Source organism: Lepisma saccharinum, chromosome 30 (genome assembly GCF_977018435.1).
Source record: "Lepisma saccharinum chromosome 30, izLepSacc3.1, whole genome shotgun sequence".
NCBI lineage: Eukaryota > Metazoa > Arthropoda > Insecta > Zygentoma > Lepismatidae > Lepisma > Lepisma saccharinum.
This window is the reverse complement of record NC_139258.1, coordinates 3,609,649-3,633,432: the sequence shown is the minus strand read 5'-3', so window position 1 is coordinate 3,633,432 and position 23,784 is coordinate 3,609,649. Positions and strand designations below refer to the sequence as shown.

Below are 23,784 nucleotides of genomic sequence, written 5' to 3'. Positions count from 1 at the left end.
TTCTGTGGAGGGCAATGGTGAGATATAAGCATACAACAGAATACTCAGAACCCTAGAAAGATTGGTTTTGGCTATGGTCCAGATAAGAGAGAGAGGAAATTTGAAAAAGAAGCATGGATTTTGGATTTCAGTAAATATGTACAGAAGAAACACGTAGATGCACAGTACTCTTTGAGTATGTTCATTAAAGTTTTCTGCAAGGGTGGTTTCATCAATTCCTCCCTCCTGCGCCAAAGTGGTTATTGGGCTTTATTTTGCTTCTTTCATGTAAAAAATAAAACAGGCAAAACACTTTTATGTGCATTAGACTCTCCACACTTTGTCAGTCATGCCTTAAGTGCATCCTTGTTAATACTTGTGACCGACGGCCCACTAGAAAAACAAAGTGCAAGCCACATGTTTCGGTCATAATGACCAACATGTCATGATTGGTGTGCACCAGTTTTGGCCATTATGATCGATATGGCAGAGAATGTGTTAAAGGAAATATAAGGCATGGACATTACTAAAAGAATTGTCTGTGGTTTTCACTGACGACACAGTACAAATAGTTCTGTAAGAACACTTTATACATTTAATTGATTTGGTGTTTTAAGTTCACTTTATGCGCAGCAAGGCTATCGGGACTGGACCTACAGTTTAAAGTGGGATCTAAACCACTATGTGCTTCCACCGGGAATCGAACCCGGGATCCCTCGATTACAAGGCGACGACGCTACCACATAGTGGAGGTGATTAATAGGTTGGGCTTTGGTTTTTGTTTATTGGGTATTTAATTTACAACAACTGCCAATTAATTAACGAAACTAATATTTAGACATATGTTAATCGTATAGTCACAATAATTACTTATTGTTTCACTGCAAATTTAATTTTTGATGCTTATACAAGATATGATTAATAACCAAGTAATCCAGCAAGATTTAAATTTTATGTATCATGTAATATTTGTTCCAATCTATCTGATAATTTAATAACAATAGGCTACATTACAGAGTTCATTTGGAAGCTATGTATAGGTATGATATATAGTATTTATATGTTAAGTGTCTTCGCATCTATTTTTCAATTTATCAATGCAGTGCATTCGTTCCCATTAAGCAGCAGGGGTAAGAATAATTTGAATTCATAATAATAAAAATTATAAAGATAACGACGATAAAGATGATTGCAGCAGCATTCTTCTTCTAATATTGTACAAAATGTCCCACAAGATATACATTTAATGTATCATGTTCTGATGTAAACATGAAGACAAACTTAAAACTTATATCCAATGAGAAACAATTATGTTGCATTGGGTAGAACAATACTAGTACCATTATTAGTGCACAGCAATCACATGCAATGGAAATCTTACCTTTCAACGTTCCAATAAGAATCATTATGAGGTATGCATTGGGATACAGCTTGGCAGCATGTGTCACTCCATCATACACCTTTTTACACCTGGTTGGGAAAACGGAAGACATGTGAAAGGTTCAGTCTCTGCAATCAACATTTTTTGATACATAATTAGTGACAGAGTAGTCACTAGACTTCGGATTTTATATTTTAACCTATTTTTCCTTTACAGATATGTAAGAAATAAGTTATGTCAGCGTTTCATTAAAAAAATGCAACAACTGATGAAGTTTTATAGTGCCTAAAATAACCTATTTTGCTTGTTAGAACCTATGTTAGGTTTATGCGCCTAAATCAAGCCTTTTCTTAGGTTTTTATATGTTTTAAAGGTTTTATAGGATTTTTATGTTGCACAGAGGCATTTGCTTTGTTCAGTCAGGAAAAAATTAATGACGAACGTGTTTGAAACGTACTCTGTCCATTTCCCTTCCTCCAAGTCCATGGTGATTTTTCAAAGCTCTAAACAAAGCAAAATGTCTGGTGCCACTGTTACCTGTGCAATCCGAAGTGGTCTGATCTGTAAGGTCTTGCTCACTTTCGCGTCACTTCAGTGCTTTGTGGCATTCACGCCTTGCAAACTACGTGGGTCGTTCAATATATAAGTTTCCCCATGCTGTAAAAAAATATATTTTTAAGATACATTAGAAAACTATACATACATGTGTAGGAGGATCCTTCCTCACTTCTCCACATAATCCCCATAGAGATTCAGGCATTTGTCCCACCGTTGCACCAATTTGTCCACACCCTTTGCAAGAAAATCAGGGCTTTGGCTATTGAGCACTATTCTCACATTCCGCTTCACTTCTTCATCTGTTTCGAAACGGTAACCTTGCAATTCAGACTTTAACACCGGAAAATATTAGAAATCACTCGGTGCTAAATCGGGGCTGTATGGAGGGTGGGGCAGCCATTCCCACCCCAATTCTTCAATTTTGTGTTGTGTTTGCACTGCTGAGTGGGGGCGAGCGTCATCGTCAAGAAGAATGACACCAGCTGACAGGAGACCTGGTCGCTAATGTCGAATTGCGTTTTTCAGTTTATCCAATCTTTGACAATAACGGTCAACATTAATTGTTCTTCCTTGTTCCAAAAAGTTCATAAGCAGAATGCCCTTAGCATCCATGCTTCTGAACTCCTTATGACGCGAGCCCGCGTTTTCCGAACAAGCATTTACTTTTCACCCTTGAGCGCATGCGCCTTCACGTCTGATAACGAATCAATTGTTGTTCCTTGTAGACAAAGGATGGAGCTTGTCAACCATGTGCTTCTTTTTAATAGCATTGCTTTATACAATATTTTATAGCACAGGGAAACTTATATATTGAACGTCCCTAGTAACATTTCAGCATTGAAGTTTGCAGCACTGACTATATTCTTGTTGAAAGATTATTTTCAGCATATAAGATGATCCTCACGGACAAAATTGCGGAATTTGACTGTGGATAACATGAAAAAAAGATGCTTGCCTAACGACACGGCAAAGAGTGGATTTTAATAGCAAATTTCCAATGGTAACTTCTGCCATCGCCGTAGGGTTAGGCAACGCACATAACGTTATGCAAGATAGTGCGTATTTCAGGATATAGGTGACTATACCTAATCAGCATTTTTCAGGAATTTTGAACTATTTTAAGTTTTTTTGAACCTACTTCAAGATTTTTCAAGCCTAACTTAAGATTTATAGGACCTACTTTAGGATTTTTAGAACCAATTTTAGGGTTTTTCGAACCTATTTTGGGATTTTTAGAGCCTATTTTTAGAACTTAAAAATCAGAGGTCTAATCACAATTAAAGCAGGAATACAAATATTACATCATAAATAGCTCAGAGACAAATTATAGTCTATAATTTTTCTTTCAAATAATTGTTTATTGAAATTTACGCTGTTAATAATGTTATAAATAGGGCTCGGAAGTTGAAGACCTATAAATTGCCAAAAAAGACCTATAAAAAGACCTAAAAATATCAAAAAAAGGACCTATATATGGAAAAAAGGTCGTATAAATGTGATCCAAATTAATTAATAGCTTCAGTCTTAATTACATATTTAATGAATAAAAAAATAAAAAATTCTGGTGGTATGGAACACACAGTGCGAGAAAACAATATGTATGAAATGCATCTTCTTTCAGACATTAAATATTTTTTAGATTAACATAATTTGAAAAATCATACAAGGGTTGATCAAATGAAAAGGTACGAAACGTCGTAACAAGGGAATCGTTTATATAATACCGATGCCGCGATGGGAGAACGTAGCGTGATATCTAGGGGTGCGATTGGAGTCGCCACGTGGCATCGGAGCATGCAGGGGAACGCACATGCACAGGAGAGAGCAGAGGCTCCGATACAGAGCGCCGTCCAAGTGACGTGGCAGTGCATGTTCGGACAAGATGGCGTTAACATTGGCAAATTCGACTGTTAAGGAGCAGCGAGGCGTTATTCGTTTTCTGACAGCGGAATGTGTTAAACCGGCCGATATTAATCGCCGGATGGTGAACGTTTACGGGGAAGACGAACAACCGTGGCTGCTCACGGAGCGTGTGGTTCTGCTCCATGATAACGCACGTCCACATGTTTCCAGGGTCACACACGCGGAACTGGCCAGGTTCAAGTGGGAGCAGCTAGACCATCTGCTCTACAGTCCGGACTTATCCCCCTGTGACTTCCATGTGTTTGGTCCCCTGAAAAAGCATCTCAAAGGAAAGTGCTTCACCTCGGACAATGAACTCAAGGACGCTGTGAAGGGCTGGGTCGCGTCACGGCCAAAGGAATTCTGGGAAAAAGGAATCATTCGGCTCGTTCATCAATGGGATCAATGTGCTCAGGCCTATGAATGATACTTTGAATAAAGTATTCATTTACACCGACAGTGTCGTTTTGTACCTTTTCATTTGATCAACCCTTGTATTTGAAGAATCATATTTGGCCTAACAAAATATATTTCTTTCTTTCTTTTTTAATTTCTTTACTACAGAAAGAATGTTTAAGAGGTGATGAACTGATGACGATTCGAAGTGAGAATGGGCAGTAAAAACGTAGTCGAAAGAAGGTGAGGTTGCAAAAAGAAGCCGTTAAGACCTTAAAAAAGGCTAAAAAAAGGACCAATAAGCCAAAAAAACGCCGAAAAGGCAAAAAAAACGACAAACAAAAATAAAAACAACTTTTTCTGGCCTACAACGCTTTCTCATTTGGAATTCTCAAATAAAGAACCTATCCCCCTGAGATTAAGATATCTGTAGCTGTGGAAAATAACATTTAAGTACGTACCCACAAGGGGCGTAGCAGCCCCGAACTGCATTATGCAGGGACAAGGCCAGAAAAATTCCAACCTTACCCTGGGAATCGAACCCACGTCTCCTGTTATGGCAGTCAGACGCCCACCAGACTAGAACACCGGTGTTTATAATGTTTAAAAATAATGAGAAGCTCACTCCATGTGAAATGAGCGTTAATCTGTTTCTGGTACAGGAGGAACATGAAACCGGTTGAAATTTATCATGAACAATAAATGCACATTGTGATGTGCTTTAAAAATCGCATTTGTGCAATCCGAAATAAGTGGCATGGCATGATTAGTCAGGATGTTATGTTTCATCATGGCATTTAGTTGGAAACAATTCGATCATCCTCCCTACAGGCCAGTCTTAGCACCAAGTAAAATTTCCTTGCTGGCTTGTGGTTTCACGGCGACAATGAGAAAGCTGAATTTAGTTTACCCTGCAGGAAGCATGTTTCTGCGATGAAGAGATACAAAACTTGTGTCCTGCTATGACAAGTGCCTCAACAACGATGGTAATAATTTCAAGAAGTAGTGTACGGCATATACATGAAACAGCAATATAAGTGATTCATAAATATATACTGGATTTTTCTCAATAGTCCACCATAATATACTTTCTGGATAACCCTTGTACTTTTCTAAGTTAATTTTCAAAATGAAGATGCATGCTGAATTCTACAAAAAATATGTACGAAAAAATATAAGCACCCATGAATGACTAACTCAGAAGTGAAAACAATTAACAGACACACATCAAGATAAAAATTCCAGTACGATAACTGAATGTCAATTCATGTCAATTTACTGGAGACATTTAACATACACAGGAAAGTGAGCACATACCTGTAGACTTCTTTCATTGCACCAAATACGAGTTTCACTGGTAGAAATTTTGCTGCTTTGTAACCGATGTCAAATGGTGTGTAAAATACGACGTACCTGTGGAAAAATATATATATTACTATACAATAATAGAAAAATCACAAGATTTCATGCAGTTTGTTAATCATGTGGAAACATTAGTCAGAACATAATGCAAGGGAAAGAAAACTTGACACAACATGGTACTTTCATTCATCAGTGGGGTTTGATGGAAGAATTGCCCCTTCCCCTCCAATTAAAAATTTGAAATGAGAGAAAAGTTACCAAAATCAATCTACAGGGGATAGACAAAAATATGGAAACACCTGCGAGGAAAGGCCGGAATGCTGTAGCTAATAACGTGCAGGACCACCTTTAGCTTCCAAAATGCCCTGCAGTCTCTGAGGAATGGACAAATACAAGTCCTGGATGGTGGATAATGGGATCTTGCACCATTCTTCAGACAAACCATGATCACAATCCTTCTGTCTCTGTCACTCGGTGTACATTTTCATCCATGCAGGTGTTTATATGATGATGTCTTCCCGGACACATCATGATCTTGGATAGAGTCCCTCTCGATGCGCCAAATAACATGGCTACTTTGGAAACAGTGGCACCAACAAGTTGCCCTCTTTGAAACACTGTCAGTTTCGACATGATTCAGTATCAACTGCACTGCACGATATCTACAGCGCAACTCCTACCAGTCAGACAGGGTCCTATCTCACGCCGCAAAACAAAATAATGTTGTACCGTGTCCGATTTCAAGTGGAAAAATTGCATCGATATCACCGATGTCATGGTATTTCCATATTTTTGTCCATCCCCTGTATATCTAAATGCATGGCCATGAAATTAGGTGTGAGGCAGAAGTTGGCACTGTTGCCACATCAGAGCACAACCTCGTGTGTTCGGAGGTTTAAGTGAATGAAATATTTTGTTGCAGAGTGGGTTGTAATCCATGTGATACAAACTGACAGCATTTGCTCGAAAGATCAGGGATGACACAAAAGTGCCCAGAGAGAGGTCGGTCTGATGCTCAAAATAGGCAACGCAGCCTGGTTGACAGTGTGCATGAACCAGTGACTTCTGTCCCACTCTCACTTTGTTTTTCCCATATGTGGCACCAGCACAATTCGGATGGCTGTGCATATAGGAAGTAATTGCTCAAAAATAAAATATCGTACTTCCAAAAAAACTTTGTCACTTTAAATGCATTATAAAATCAAACATTTCAAATGTGAAGAACCATAAATATTCTTTGTCACCAAAATAAATTACAAAATTACAGCGCGATGTTTTCCAACCACTCCCTTGGTTAACCCGGAGCCTCGGTTAATCGCGAGTCTACTGTACATGATTTCTATAATTCTATAATTTACCACTTGCAACCAGTTTTTGTGAAGTAAGCTTCTTGCAATGGTGGGGGTGGGGGGATGGCCGATCAGTTGCATATTTATGATTTGATTTTGGGAGGTAGTTCATTCTAACGAGTTAAACTTTCATTTTTCCACGCACTATTTGTTCATGATCGATTTCAGCACCTGTCTGGTGGCTTAGTCAGGTATAGGGTTACCCGACGTCTGTTAGGAATTTGAAAAATATCATAAATGTCCTACATTTTGAGCATCACATAACATTATTTAGGGAAATACTGTAGGTGTTTGAGTTAAACAAAGAAAAATCATGCAAGTTGCAAGTGTATGGACTGCACTCAACTCAATAGTGAAATTTCAAATAAAAACTGAAGCAATTAATGTGAACAATGTTTTGGAACCACCTTCTGATGTCACTGTTCAGTGCCTGAGTGGAATTTCTTGCATTGGGATTAATCTGATGAAACAAGGCATTTCCCATTCTTATTTAATATTTTGATTGTACAGCAGGGGGTAAAGAAACGAAGTTATTGAACTAAAAACTACGCTAGATGAAACTTCTGGAACCATTTCAAGTAAAGACCCCATCACACGGAACTGGATTTCCAGTAGGTATGCCCTAGTTGGCGCTGGACTGGCTACCAATTTGCTAGTTTTTGCCTCACACGATACTTATCAGCGTATTTGTCGATAGACTTTTGTTCCCATACGAGGGAAGTTGTAATGGCGGCCGCGTGAGATGTAAACAATGTATCACTTCACATTTTTAAAAGCCGATAACTATTGAACCGAGAGGAATAACGTTTCGTATAAAACTTTATTAGGTACACAACAATGGCGCTGCTTAAATACATACTTTACAATGTTTACTGTACACGTATGGAAGAATATTTTAGTTGTTTCAAATGTAAACACCGTGCACTCATCATAGATGGTGTAACTCAACGTGCCTTTAATGCTGTAAACGTTATACATTGCTGGAGTAACACTCGGAAACCACAGACAAAAATGCTCCTTTGCACACTCACAGATTATCTTCACATGGCGAAACTTTGCTCTATTGGCTGTTCCACAGAATCCAGTCGAGGAAAGCAAGTAGGAATTAGAACATGTCCTATTCCTCCAAACCAGTCAAGCAGTCAGCCAGGAGGCCATGATTGCTACCTAGAAAGTTAGTTCAGCACCAACTAGGGCATTCATGCTAGAAATCTAGTTCCGTGTGACAGGGGCTTTCCATGCTGAATATTTGTTCACCATTCCAGTACATTCATTACCAACACAACAGTCAATAGGGAATTTTTTTTTTTCAAAAAGTCTGTAAAAGTTTGGTACTGGGGTTCAGTATAATTTCAGAGAGTTTGACAGTGCAGTTTTTCATAAATATATTTTGAGAAAAACTGAAATTTTAATAAAAATGGGCTCATCTGAGAAGTATCAGTTAAAATGTAAAACAAGTAGTAAGAAGTGTATCGTGTATTATTGATTACAAGTTTGGAAATTTTGCATTAAGAAATTATGTTTTTCAACTTTTTAAAATGTTCTGGAAATGTGCTTTATTTATTGTGAATACTGTGTCCTACATATTGGGACATTGTGTCCTACATTTTCCTTGTAGTGATCTGATAACCCCTAGTCAGGCATGTACATGACAGAAGGCGAAATTGATCGTGAACAAAAAGTGAGCGGAAAATAGAATGAATAATCTATCTCCACGAAACCGCAAAACTGATATCTTTAGATATCATTTGGAAGGTTGGTTTTTTAGGTATGCAAATTTGCATACATGTTACCAGTCAGTAAACTAAACTATTTGCCTTATTGTTCCAAGTACAAGGTGTGTTCAAAAAAAGACCGGATTGAGTGCACTACAAGCAAACTACTTGATGGAATCAAATGAACACAGTTGTGCCATCTAGCGTCAACTTTGTGAAGTACATTGCAACAAGGCCCGGAGCTCAGTGCAAGCCGTTCGTGCGCGCGAGCAACACATGTCAGAGTCTGCAGCGGTCAGTGGGACATTTTGTGGCTGTGAGAAAAATGTTGCAGGAGCAACGTGTGTGCGTTAAATTTTGTTTGAAGCTCAGTAAAAGTGCCACAGACACGTTCGGTGATGAAGCAATGAGCCGATCACAGTGTTGTGACTCGTACACTCGGTTCAAAACTGGGAGAACTTCGACGGACGAAGATCCTCGAAGTGGGCGACCGTCCACGTCAACAGACGATGTTCACATCAACCTTTTTTTCGATTGGCAAGGAATAGTTCATTACGAATACGTCCCACGAGGACAAACAGGCAACAAGGAATTCTATGTGGAGGTCATGAAGAGGTTAAGACGCGCAGTGATGCGGAAAAGGCCTGAACTTTGACGAAACCAAACCTGGACGCTACACCACGACAACGCGCGGGTTCACACCGCTCTACTTGCGACTGAATTTTTGGCCAAAAACAAGACGACGGTGATTCCTCAGCCTCCATTTGGCTCCGGCAGACTTTCTCCTCTTTCCAAAATTGAAATCGGCATTGAAAGGTTGTCGGTTTGACACAATTGATGACATCAAACAAAAATGTACGAGGGACCTAAAGAGCATTCCGGAAGAAACATTCCAGGAGGCGTTTCAAAGCTGGAAGAAACGTTTTGAGCGGTGTGTGGCCAGCTAAGGACTGTACTTTGAAAGGGACAAACATGAATAAGATGTACATGTTCAGGTAAAGTTGCTATTCTAACAATCCGGTCTTTTTTTTAACACACCTTTTAGAATATTGGTTCCAACCTATGTCATTAAATCTTACAACATTTACATGTAATTTAGAAACACTTAATACATTTACATTTTTAAAAAGCCAATACTCGTACATAAAAAGAGCTCTCGATCTAATAATACTGAAAATTTATCGGCTCGGCATAGTCAAAGTTCTGGAGGGGCCAGGGGGGGCCTGCCTCCCCCAACTTAAAAAAGACTGAAAAATAACACATGATTAAGTTCAGTGACTACATTTTTGTTACAAAGCCATATCGCAAATCTTGACGTTTGGCATGATGGCATGTGCAGTAATTGTGCTGCAATAGCGGGTCTTGGGCAATTTGATTGATGTGTACAGTTTGAAGAAAGAAAAACGTAAAATGACTTTGTGTTGAGTCAACAGTTACTGCTGAGGCATCAAAGGAACTTTTCAATTTAATTTTTCTAAAATTTCTGAAGCTTACTATTGTACCGTTACTTTTTTAAAGTAATACGAGTATTGTATCAATAAACAAATTAATGAAATGCAAAATGCAATAATCGTTCTGTTTTGCTTCTTTTCAAAATGACAACCAATATACTAATTAATATTTGTTTACTTAAGCGAGGAAATTTAACATTTTCAAATCTAAAAGGCCTAGAAATCCGTGTTTTTAAGTTGTTGTTTTTTAATTTCCGGGGGAAGGTCTCCGGACCCTTATAAACTATGGGATATTCAATAACCCTCAAGTACATCATATGCTTCTCCCAGAGTCTGGCCCCTCCCAAAGCAAAAGCTCAAACTCCTCCCATGCGGCTCGGTCAGCTTTTATCCACAAGGCTGCATAGTTTTTGGCAGGGAACTCTTTATGACTGGATCATTAATCGACATAAATGATATTTTTAAGTTGTTTTTGTTACATAGCTAAGAAATGGTTTGCTGTATGCTTTCAATTTTCTTTTCTTTGAGGTGCATAAAACCATCCCTGCCAGGGAAATCCCCACAATATCCCCCCCCCCCCATCTCCCGTCAATTTGCACACTGCTTGTAACATACTCAACAGAAAGGTACAGCGTGTTCCGTTCAAACCTCCCACATTTCAATTCATCATTGTTAAAAGGTTATGAAACATAATGGAATGCAAGTGGTACTAGACGAAAGAGAAACTGAAAGAATTTTATTGCATGACGTTGAAAAATTAACGTTAAAAACTGTACTTACGTATGCGAATGTTGTTTTTAATTTCCTTTCTTTAGAACTACGTTTCGGGGAATAACTATCCAGTTCTTCAGGTTTGTATAAAAAACTAGATATTAAAACAGTGGTGTAGCGTTATAGTATGCCCGTACACCCAGCGTTCCCTGATTTGAAATTTCAAAAATGCGTAAATGCTGTAAATATAAAGTAAATCTTGACTAATTTCATATATGTCCGACCTTCATGGCATTATAATAGCTATTTTTCGCGATCCGCTTGCAACGCTCCACTAACAACACTCGTTCTAGCATCTCTTTTCAATGCCTTTCCTGGCTGGACGCCGAGCAGGTTCGGCGTAAAGGACTCTATATTCCTTGCTGTCTATCTGGAGGGAAAGCTTGGATCTCTACAGCACGTGCCCAAATGTTCTCTCGTACGCCAGTGTATGGAGCAGAGGGCTACGTGATTGGTTCACGTGACTCTTCCTGCCTTCTGAAGCAAACGACAGCGGTAGAATTCCTACCCGGTTCTTTGCGCTCGAGCCACTCGTGCTATGTGTTGCTACAATACGCAATATTGACTGACGTAACTTTACCAAACTGAAATATAGCACTTCTTAATGGCCACTGCATTGTATAATTTACCACACGAACACCGATGTGCATTAAAATCTAAAAGATCAACACAGTTTTTGACAAATAAGTTGGTGAGTCCTCGTGGTAGAAGTTCAGCCTGTGGCTGTTCTACCACTTAACCTGCAAAACTATTATTATTTTTTTATTATTATTTTTTTTGTTATTATGTAACTGCTTAATATTGTGTCAATGGAAATGTTTAGCATTCATTTGAAAACTGTTAACATCGAATGGTCTCTGTACAAAATTGTTTTAAAATGTTTATCAGCATTCTCAAGACATAATAAACAGTGGTCTGAATGACTAATCGGTACTGTTACGTCAGTAGAGTGTACAATAGTTGGAGCATCCGCCCACCTCCGTGTCAGAGTGTTTTGCACAGCGCACCAAGATGACAGAGGCCCCTGATTCGAATACCGGCGTGAGAACAGGTGTTCTTTGTGAATGTCCCTTCTTCAATATCATCACTCATATTCGTATTCGCGATTAACCAAAAGTGGCAGAAAAGCGAAGTAAAATAAACTAATTCAATCAGTAGTTGGATCATCCACAACAATGACGTCTACTGTTGTTCAGAGGTGCTTGTGATTCAGGTAGGTTTTATAATGATTTGCATCATGCCGAAAGGTATAAAACACCAGAGTTCAAAACATTTGTTGCAAAGTGAGGCATCTAATTTCCTAGCTAAAACATGCATAGATGATGTTTTATTGAAAACCTAGCTACTTCAGGCAAATAAACAATACCTGTGGCGACTAATGCCATAAGTAAATTATTAAGCAAAAAAGGGCCGACCCTTCCTTTGGACTTGGCGTTCCCACTCGAAATGTCCATGCTACGCCACTGGTACTTAACATGGTACCATGTCGAAATGTAATCAAGGATAGTGGACAAGGGTTGGTGTGGATACATTTAAGATATTATATCCCCCCCTCTAGACGTATTTAAAAAACTCGTCGTTCTTTACAAACTTGCACAATTACCCTATTCCCATGTTAAGAACGTTCAAAGACTAAAAACCTGTATGTATCACTATGTACAATTTGCAGGTTCGGCTATTCCTGCAGGAAAAGTTGTACATAGTGATACATACAGTTTGTGCCCTGACCAACTTCCGGTTCTGTCTAATGAACCAAATTCTGTAGTATTACTCATGCAGTCTTTCGTTGTATGCGTTGCAAGTTTCAAGTATGTATCTAATAAACCTTTTGTGTTAGTGGTGGAAACATAACAGAAGGTGAGGCTATATTGGGAAATGGGAGCCTTCAGAGTTGTGAGCTGTGATCAAGTATCTACGGTAAAAAGGTCTATCACCCCAATACGTTCACAATGATATGGTGAAGGTATTGGGGGATTAAGCACCTTCATATTCCATGGTAAACAAGTGACATATGGAATTCAGTTGCAGTCGTGAGTCATGTGAAGACTAACAACGTACCAAAAGACCATCAACTATGGATCGTGTGCAACAATTAACTAACACTGATAGGCGATTCACCACTAGGACACTAAAGCATTGTTGGCAATACAGACAATAGAATTCATACAATTTTAACTGACCACTTGGGAATAAAAAGAGTACATTGTCGTTGACAGATGCTCAAAAACATGGCAGGTGTAACCACAGCGTCTATCCTATCATGGGGCTTCAAAAGCTTGCAACATCCACCTTATTCCCCAGATCTGACCCTGAGGAAGTACTACCTGTTTCCTACACTGAAGGAAGAGCTGCGTGGTAAGAAATTTCACAATGACTCTGATGTCATGGATGCTGTGGAGGGGTGGTTACAGGAGCAAGACAGAACAATTTATTCTACTTGAATTGCAGCATTAGAAAAATGATGGCGTAAGTGTCTGGCACTCGGATGGGAATATGTCGAAAAGTGGTGGAAGAAATTTCCCGACACCACTGCCGGAAGTGTGTCAGGGTACAAACTTATTGTAAGCCTCTCATAGTTGTTCTGTGATTTATTTTGTACATCACTGCATATTTGAAAATTGTGAGATTGAAAACTTTACATCCTGAGAAGCTTACATGTGAAAAAAAAAAGTGAACGGGGCTCATTAAGCTGAGGCAAGTGTGACATTTTAAACTTATCAGAATTGGAAGGTATTGCATTACATACCAAACCGCTGTTGCCACTATGACCTGAGGTGTGTTTTTGACTGGAGCTAAAATGGGTTCTCCTAGCAGAGCATTGCACAGCATCCCACCAGCAAACACAACCAGCATCGTGGACAACCAGCATGATAGTGGGTGTTTCCGGGAGAAAGCCTGCGCTCCTGAAAAACACAGAAGAAAATCTATTTCAGAAACAAATCAGTTTATGATTAGTGCTTACAAGAAGCTAAACACCAAAATTTCCACTCTACAGGCACAATAAGAATTTGATTGGAATGAATCAGGTAGCGTGCATAATCTTGCACAGACTTGTCCAAACTTGCTGAGACCTGTAGCTGGATTTTGCCGAGAAAGGTTTTGTTCACAGGAAACTGCGAGACCCGTTACCTGGAGAAGAGGTGAGTGAAGGTCAGGCAAAACCAGCAGGATCAAGGGGCCTTTTGATGGTTGATCACTACCAGGTGAAGACAGAGGGAGACAAGGTGTGTGCAATATTGAACAGGGTGAGTTATGATTCTCCATCTATGTGTCATTCTAAGTCAAAAGGGTTGGGACAAAACATCTGTTATGTCTTTTAATTACCATTTTAGGGCCGTTGCAGCAAGCAAGTGTTATTATTTGGGGATTGAGCTACTTCCCCATTGGTTCGATCCCCCGTTCTACAGGGTAGAACGCTACGATTTACTGAAACTTGAAAACTTGTCATCTTTGTTCCACACGTCCTGGTTTCCCCGGACATGTCCTCTTTTCGGACCCTGAAATTTGCATCCGGGCAGATTTTTACTTTCTGTTAAAATGTCCGGGTTTTTACTTGTGTCCAATCATCATAGGTCAGAGATCACGAAGTTACAACTTTTCGAATCATTAAACGTCTGATGTTGGCAGTACTGGACGATGCGCTAACCGTTAGTCGTTTGTTGTTACAGTTTCAAGTTCCGGTCGATGTGATTTCCGTGTCGTTCGTTTGTTCATGTTTCGAAATGGAAGTTAGAGTTTGCGAACACGGTGTAAGCTACGAATATGCCTAAAAGAAAGTGCAAGTTTACTAATGAGTTACAAGAAAAGTATTCATGTTTTAGATGTGGTAGAGACGATTTTGAAGGCGAGTGTATGGTTTGTAAACCCAGTACATATGTGTCTGTGGCAAACAAAGAAGGTCTAGACTTGCAAGCACACGTGGAGTGCGAAAAGCACAAAAGAGCCGTCAGAGGTGAAGCTTCATCTACAAAACTGACTCAGTTTTTCACGAAACCTGGCAGTGAACATGAAGATAAGTGCTGCAGAAGGTTAAATAACAAGGTACTGTTTCTATATATAAAAAGACTAATCCAGAATACACAATAATAAGAATAGGTTAGTTCAATATAACGGTGGACGTCAATACTATAAAGTCAGGTTAGGTTAGCGGCAGCAGTATATCATCATGGAGAATAATATTTTATTTAATGGTGATAAATTGTGTGATTTATGTAATATTTTCGTGTTTGTGAATAAATTGATGGTGTGTTTGGCTTTCGGAGAAAATGTCCTCTTTTTAGCATTTCAAAATATGGTAGCCCTAACTTAGTCGTGCATTCTAAGGTGGAAGTTTGGGCTCTATCAGGATGCATGCAGGTTCGAGTCTCCTGGGGAAAAGCGTAACAATTTTTCCTTAGATTTCAGCCTGTGTATGGGACCGGTGGCCATCCACCATTGTGAGGAAGTTTGGAAGATACGAATGAGTAACATAACTCAGTCTTGGAACACATACAAGAAGAACTGGGGGTTCGTTGTGCTGACCACACATCAGGTAACCTTGTAAATGGTTGGAAGATCTCTCATTCTGGTGGGAGTGAGTCCTGCTGTTGGTAGGTTGTTGCACCACAGGGTAATTATTTATCTTTATATTACCAGGTAACCAAGAAAGTTCATGCGGTTTTTACAACTGCCCGTAGTTTTCGTGGGGTAGTACGCAGTTCAGCCGCCAGGGGACATGTATGTGTGATTGGCGGAAAGCTCATTCCTTGGCACGTCGGCTAACGTAGATAACAGGTCACAGTCGATAGTTCGGGAGCAAGTATTCGCAGTGAACCATGGCTGTGTCGAATGCAGTAATCAGGGCATGTTTACTGTATGAGTACAAGTTGGGCGCAAAAGAAGCGGAAGCAGCAAGAAAAATATGTGCAGCGTTTGGAGAAGGTACAATTAGTGAACGGACAACGCAAAAGTGGTTTCAGTCCTTCACGAGTGGCGATGAGACACTGGCAGAAAAACCTCGATCGGGCAGACCGAAATCTCTCGATGTGGACCAACTGAAGGCAGCAATTGAAGAGGATTCACGTCAAACGTGTCAAGATCTCGCTCAACGATTTGCGGTAAGTGCTGAAACAATTCGTGTGCACTTGCATGAGCTTGGCAAATCATGGAAACTGAGTAAGTGGGTCCCTCACGAGCTGACTGCTGCAAACCGTCTCCAACGACTGAACATTTGCTTTTCCTTGCTCACTAGGAACAACAACTGTCCAATTTTGGACCGCATTTTGACGTGTGATGAAAAGTGGGTAATGTACGATAACAAGAAACGCTCATACCATTGGCTACCGTCAAATGACACCATACCTTTAACTGCAAAACCTGCTCTTCATCAGCGGAAGGTGCTGCTGTGTGTCTGGTGGACTACGGCTGGGATTGTGCATTATGAGTTCTTGGAAAGTGGTAAAACCATCAACAAAGAGGTGTACTCCGCGCAATTGCAAAGAGTGGCCGAACAACTTGCCAAAAAACAACCTGCATTAGTGAATAGGAAGCGTGTTCTTTTCCACCAAGACAACGCTAAACCGCATACAGCAAAGATGACCCTGGAGGTGATTTCTTCTCTCGGCTGGGAACTTCTGCCACATCCAGCATATTCACCCAACATCGCTCCATCAGACTACCATCTTTTTTTGTCTATGGACAACCATATGCGCAATCGACATTTCCAAACTCGCGAGGAGGTTGAAAATGCGGTGGTGCAGTTTTTTGCGGTCCTACACAAAGACTTTTTCAAACATGGCATCTACAGGCTTGTACAAAGATGGGAGCAGGTTGTAGAAGCGGATGGTGGATATTTTGCAGAATAAATATAAGGTAAACACATTTGTTTTGGACCTTTTCTTCTTTGTACTAAAACTGAATGAACTTTCTTTACTTCGAATTTACAGAATCCATAATGAAGGTCATACATTTTTTTTAACTTAATAAAACAAAAGAAAAACATTTGGATGGGAGGTTGCTCAATTTTACATACATGTAACTCTCCTAGTTACTATTTAAGGCTCTGACATAACTTCATACTCTCATTTAAGCTATTTAGAAAATATCTTGACCATTTTTATGCAAAAAACAGTTACAGTAAAAGGTTGTAATCTATCCATTTGTTTCTGATTTTAATGAATCCTCAGTATGAAGTCTGCAATGCATACAGTATTGATTGATTTCCTTTATTTTACTTCGCTTCTTGTGCCACTTTTGAGTAATGTGCGAAGATGGGGATGAGTGGTGACATGATGAAATTGATGAATGGGCACTCACAAACACTCACGCCCAGGCTGGGATTCGAACCTGTGACCCCTGGCATCGTAGCACGATGTGCTAACCACTCCACCACGGGGGCTGGCTATATAGAATTATTATGGGTTCCCATATAGCTAAGTGGATACGGCTCTCACTTTTAGTGCAAGCGGTCCCGGGTTCGATACCAGGTGGGAGCCCCTAAAATTATCATGTTGGCCCAGCATCATGAGGACAATGGGGGAGCAAACTTAAAAGAAGAAGTATCAGGTTCCAGTCTCGAAAGTCGGAAAACAGCGGCGATGGGACTAGAAGCGCTGACCACACATCACCAATGAAAACCCACATGGCAGACACTGGCGTTGCGCCACAGAGTTTAGAACTATTCATTCCATGCACAATCACAGAGAAATATGTATTTTTCAAACAAACCTTATGCAAAGTTACTAGAATCAGTGAGGAATTTGAAGTATACATGCAAATTTTCTGTAACCCATAGGTCTGAGCAACAGTGTTGCCAACTTTGCAAAATATCACATTCAGTATACAAAAGGAACAAAAGTACTCGTGTTTCTTTCCCCCCTTGAGTAGCAGAAATGTGTTAGACTTGTTGCAAAGCTACATTTTTATCTCGACGTTATAGGCAGCTCCACATTCTTCAATGAATTTCACGAGCCTCCAAACCTCCAACCAGAAAAATACGATGACTGGTCGCCGCTTCTCTACGATGCCAATCTTGCCCCTTTCGATTACGCATGTCATGCCATTTATTGAGCACTAACACTTCTCTTCCTAGCGCCGGGTTCAGGGTACTCTTTTCCTAAAATCCTGTCAATTCGCGGCCACTCTTTGGAACACCCTCGTACATAAGCGTAACTTGGAGGAGGCAAGGGGGGCAGCTGGCCCCCAAAATTTTCAGGTTACTTAATTCAAAAGTTAATGATACTTTTCTTAACTTACTGGAACCTGAGTAGCAACGTATTGAAGTGTATTTTTTTATGATTGCGCAAATATAAGCTATGTAACAAAATAGTTCTGTATGCTAGCCCCCACAAGATATGATGATGCCCCCCCCCAAAGCTGTCCCAAGCTTGTTCTGTCCCCAACTTAAGTCTCACGTTCGATTCTGCCCCAAGTTAATTGATTGATTTGATTTATTTTACTTCGTTTTTTTCTGCCATATTTGGCTGATCGCGAAGATCAGGATGAATGATGAAGGGACACTTACAAATACACATGCCCGGGCCGGGATTCGAACCTGACCCCTGTGGTCGTAGCACGCTGTGCTAACCACTCTGCCACGGAGGCAGGCAATTCTGCCCCAAGTTAAGTCCCAAGGTTGACTCTGTCCCTCCCCTCAAAGTTAAGTTCCAAGTTCGATTTTGCCCCCCCCCCTCAAAGTTAGGCCCCAACTTACGCCCATGCCCTCGTATATTGGTGTTGAGTATTATGCAGATCAGAGCTTCCAATTCAGGAAATAATCGCTGGACAGTGTGGATAGCCAACCCATTCCGGCCCCCCTTACCATTTACGATTTATTGATTGATTGATTTGGTGTTTTAAGTCCACTTTATGCACTGTAAGGCTAATCGGGACTGGACCTACAGTTTTAAGTGGAATCCGAACCACTATGTGCCTCCACCGGGCATCGAACCCGGGACCCCTTGATTACAAGGCGACGACGCTTACCTTTTACGAAAAGCCGTCGAGGGCCTTAGCGAGGGGTAAGATAGGGGAGCTAAAACCTAGGGTGCCACTCAAAACTTCTTTAAAAGGCAACAATTCCATATTTTGTCAATTTGACTTACAATAATACGAAATACATAGTTTATAACGATGTTATTTTTTCAAGCAGAGTTGAATCATTTTAAATTACAATTTTTCTACTGAGAACACATTGCACATGGTATTATTTATTTTAATTATATTTACTTGAAGGCTTCACACTGCTAGAATTTTCTGTTTGCCACAGTAATATTATTAGTGCGTTTTCAAAGCTGTTCTTCAAACAGTAAGACTTCCCTGAACTATTCTTAACCCTCGGATGCATGTGTGGGGTCATTTTGACCCCACAGTCTGTTTATTTCCCGGTATTATAATAAAATCTAAATAAAAAATTCTGATTTTCTGTGACATCTTACCATGCTACTTCAGCTATAGGAACATGTATAAATAAATTTCTTACAATTTATTTTAAATTATATTTTTAACGTTTTTTTAACAATACCCCTCCTTTCCATGTGTGGGATCATTTTGACCCCAGCCTGAAAACAGCAGGAAAACATTCATAAAGGTAAATTGATCCTACATATTATGATAAATTATGGCTAAACTAAACTAAATCATCTCAAGTTCAACCACCCACCTTGCCATGACTCACTGCAAAGTGTGCATGCGCAGATGTATTTGGCGCGTATCGAGGCCAACTGAGAGAAGTTGGGATGTTCCTGTTCGAGCTTTTTCTCAATTAATTCTCCAACCCGAAGTACAAAGCAACCTTTGGAGTAAATCGTTTCGATGACATCAGAAGACTGCTCTGATCTGATGACACATACTGGCGCTGCACGTCTGGAGACTGATCACATGGCTGCATTTCGATCAGTAGCGAAGCGTAGTCTTACGAAGGAGGCAAGCAATGTTTCAGTACAACAAAACATGTAGTACAACGACATGCCGAGGGGAAAGATTCAAGGTTTATAGCCTCATTTACCCAGTCGCTGGATTTGTCAAAATATCGTAATAAAGTGACTGTACTAAAAATAAACCATATGATCCGCAAACGTCACATTTACTTTTTTAAAAAAATCCAGGTAACGTTATTCATATGATATTAAACGTTTTGCATATGCGAACTTTCCGCATTAGACTAAAGGGAGACGGAATTTCTTACTTACTTATTAGTACCTTTATTTGTTCATTATTATTTAATATGGTCAAACGGTGACCAAACCGATTTAGATAAAAAAAAAATGGGAATCATTTGTTTATTTTACGCTGCATGATGTAATTTAGTATTTTTGGGCACCCTAAAACCGCATTGGAGTAACTTAAACACTAAATAAAAAGTTAAACACAAACAATAAAAAATTCATTTCAAAGCAAAGAAACACATGCATAGACGATGTACTCACCACAATAAATTTCAAACTCTTGGTGTTGGTCGACCCCCTTCCACGATTTTCATTTTAACACTTATCTCTCTCGAGCTAAACGAAGCAATTTTCAATTGCTCAATAATACACCCGCACTTCACATCAACCGTTCCTAAATACGCGTTCATTCCGATAAATTCACAGCACAAAACACGAAGCAACAAACACTCACACTATCCCACGCGCTTTCCACAACTGCAAATACAAGCATCCACACAAGATCAAATTGAAAATCTCTGAAACAACAGAAAGTGATACCAACCTATTTCCTTAATTTTATCCGTCACAAAGGAAAGATATATCAGTTTGGAGATAAAAATTACGCGGAGGAATCAGAATCATTTCAGCAGAACGAGTATGTACATTAATATTTAAGTAATAAAGTGTCATTCAATGGCGTGCCCGGGGTGAAGGGGGGGGGTGGATGGTAGACATAACCCCCTTTTGGCCCAGTATATCTAAGAAAAAACGTCAAAGGAAGGAAAAGATGACAAAATGTGGACCGTAAAAAGACCCTGGGAACACCACTTGCGTCATAATAATAGAACTTAAAACATATTCGGGCCTCCCCGATGGCGCAGTGGTAGTGTCGTCGCCTTGTAATCAAGGGGTTCTGGGTTCGATACCCGGTGGAGGCACAAGTGTTTCAGATCCCATTTTAAACTGTAGGTCCAGTCCCGATTAGCCTTACTGTGCATAAAGTGGATTTAAAACAACAAATCAATCAATCAATCATTAAAACATATTCTTGTGCTCATAAAATGCAGAATGTATACGATTTACTTCTATGCCATGTACAAATATCAGTAGATAGTTCTTTCTCAGATAGCTTTATTTTCACCCCAAGTTTTATTCAAAAGCAGTCAATTTATTGATTGTAAAATTTGTGAAAGAGCTCACTTGAATTACTGCGTAAATAATTTGGCAGTTGCAAACACTGGTAGTGGTCATCACTTCTGGCGTAATTTGAGCTGGACCGACCAGGAAGCAGGGTGCGGGACCAAGGTCCGTCCAATCTTCCCTCCCTCCCTGAGAAAACTCTTCACGGGGGTGCAGAAATTCCACTGCCCCAACTCCCAATGTCAACTTTTTTTACGCGTTTTATATTTCGCGAAATCTAAAATAATTTGTAATATAATATGATATATATGGAATTTAGAACAGTGATAATAACTTCTTTTAGTTATTTTATGACTAACAATTATTATTATATTTGCGATCTTGTTTACGTGTTCATGAAGACAAATATTCGTTACTAGTTTTTTGCTGGCAACGTACCCATAGATGAATCCTTCTGCTTTCGGTTGAACTCGGCTATTTTCGGGAATCACGCAAGCTCGGAAAGCACAGCTTTTTGTAGAAGCTTTGTGGACGGGTTCCACCAAAATTTCACGCTTCGCCATGTGACTCCTTCGGAGGCCTTATTTTCCCGCAGAACGGCTGCAAGCATTGAGGCTGGTGCTTGCTACAGAGCTGCTGGGGGAGTTTGCGGCCGCATTTTTTCGCGAAATCGAGTGCGATGGAAACTAAATACGGTTAGAACATTAAGTACATTAAATGATATTCGAATTATGCAAGCAGTGCTTGCATTGCTTGTACTATATCTTCGCCTCTGATTTCGATATATCTGGACACTTTTTATCAAAAACTGTCGCAGAATCATGGTACCTTTCTTACGACTGATTGACAGTTAGTGCCTTTCCGTGGGAGATGCAAGTTCATGCAATACATACCACGTAAACCGGCCAAATACGGCATCAAGATCTTCTGGTTGTGCGATGCTGATAACTTTTACACCAAAGACGGTCTAATCTACTTGGGACGACAGCCAGGAGAGCCAGTTCAAAGAACCTCGTCAGCAACGTCGTGAAGAAATTGTGCTACACACTGCGGAATTCTGGAAGAAATATCACATCTGACCAATTCTTCACAAGTCATGACTTGGCTAACGATCTCCTGTTACAAAATGTAACCAGTGTCGGAACAGTAAAGAAAAACAAGCGTGAAATCCCACCTGCACTATCCAATATCAAGACAAGACAGCCTTGCACATCACAATTCGCCTTCCATGAAAATGAGACCCTGGTAAGCTACGTGCAGAAGAAAAACAAGAATATCATTCTACTCAGCACCATGCATCATGACATACACACTGATGATGATGATTCTAAGGAGAAGCCACAAATCATAAAGTTTTACAACCAAACAAAGAGTGGAGTAGATGCCATGGACAAACTGATTCAAACGTACACCTGCAGAACACAAGACACTTCGATGGCCAATGGCCCTCTTCTATAATGTAATCAATGTAGGCGTTCTCAATGCATACACATGCTACTTGTCACAGCATTCTGATTACCAATCAGGCGTCAGTCATAGACGCCGTATGTTCCTTATCGAGTTGGCGAATGAGTTGATTCTTCCTCACATGCGGGGGAGGTGCCAAAGCTTGAACCTGAAGAAACCAGTAACCGAGGCAATGAAACTTTGCGGCGTAGTAAAGTAAGGCAGGCACAGAGACTGGAGGATAGATCTTCAAAGAAGAGAGTAAGATGCCAGGTCTGCACAAGACAAGAGGACAGGAAGACGACGGAACGTTGCCGAAGACGTGGGAAACTGTGTGCAGGTCCACAGCAGTGTGACTGTGGTGTGCTCAGAATGCGAGTGAGGTGTATTTAATTGCCATGAGAGGCCGGCACATTCTTCTTTTTATTTCTTTTTTATTATTTTTTTTAAATTTATTTGTTCTAGATAAAATAATATTTAGTGCTGTATTGTGTTATCTCTAAAATACTGTTTCTCAGGTCAATTGAAGTTCTGATAATTGCGAGCGAAGTGTAACTACCATTATTATGTAGAACAGTGAATTGCCAATACATTGTTATTTTTTTGGGGGGGGTCTTAAATAATAATAATAATAATAAAAGGGTAATTGTTTCCTATGTTATATTCAGATAAATTATTGATCAATAAACCATATTAGCTGAACTATTTACTCTGTCGTACTTATTTCAATGCATAATTGCATTGGGGTCAAATTGACCCCACATATGTAAAGTTGTAAAAAAAAAGTGACATGCATCCGAGGGTTTAAACAAGGTAAACAATCAGAAATGCAAAGTACAAATCTTTAAATACGACTATTAGTTCCTCATTTCAATATTTGTAGGATATAAATATCGCAAAACATGCTGTATGAAGAAAACATTGAAGAACGCGCAATAATAATACAGGGCCAGTGCTTGGTAGTGCGGGGAGGGGTTCCAACACAATCCTGCCTAAACACACGACCATGGAATTAGCCGGGTGGCGGAAGTTGGCGCTGTTGCCACGTCGGAGTACAGTGGGATCCATGAGTATTGCCGTGCAAATTGTCCATCACCATATTCGTGCAATTTATTTGACTCAATAAGAGCTTCAAGAATTAAAAGAAAACTGAAAACAAGCTGTTGACAACTTCTGCACCAGCATACATAAAAACCCATAGCTTAAAAA

At 39.8% G+C, this 23,784-nt stretch overlaps 1 protein-coding gene across 1 annotated transcript in view; it reads right to left on the bottom strand.

Moving 5' to 3' along the window:
* The window catches only part of LOC145981828 (trimeric intracellular cation channel type 1B.1), a 99,067-nt gene that overhangs the window by 22,212 nt on the left and 53,071 nt on the right, over positions 1-23,784 (bottom strand). The window contains exons 2-4 of the mRNA XM_083115269.1: positions 13,611-13,767; positions 5,534-5,629; positions 1,361-1,449 (exon numbers count right to left, since the gene is read on the bottom strand). Of these exons, the coding sequence (XP_082971395.1) occupies positions 1,361-1,449; positions 5,534-5,629; positions 13,611-13,767 (342 nt within the window). The remainder of the gene's footprint in view (positions 1-1,360; positions 1,450-5,533; positions 5,630-13,610; positions 13,768-23,784) is intronic.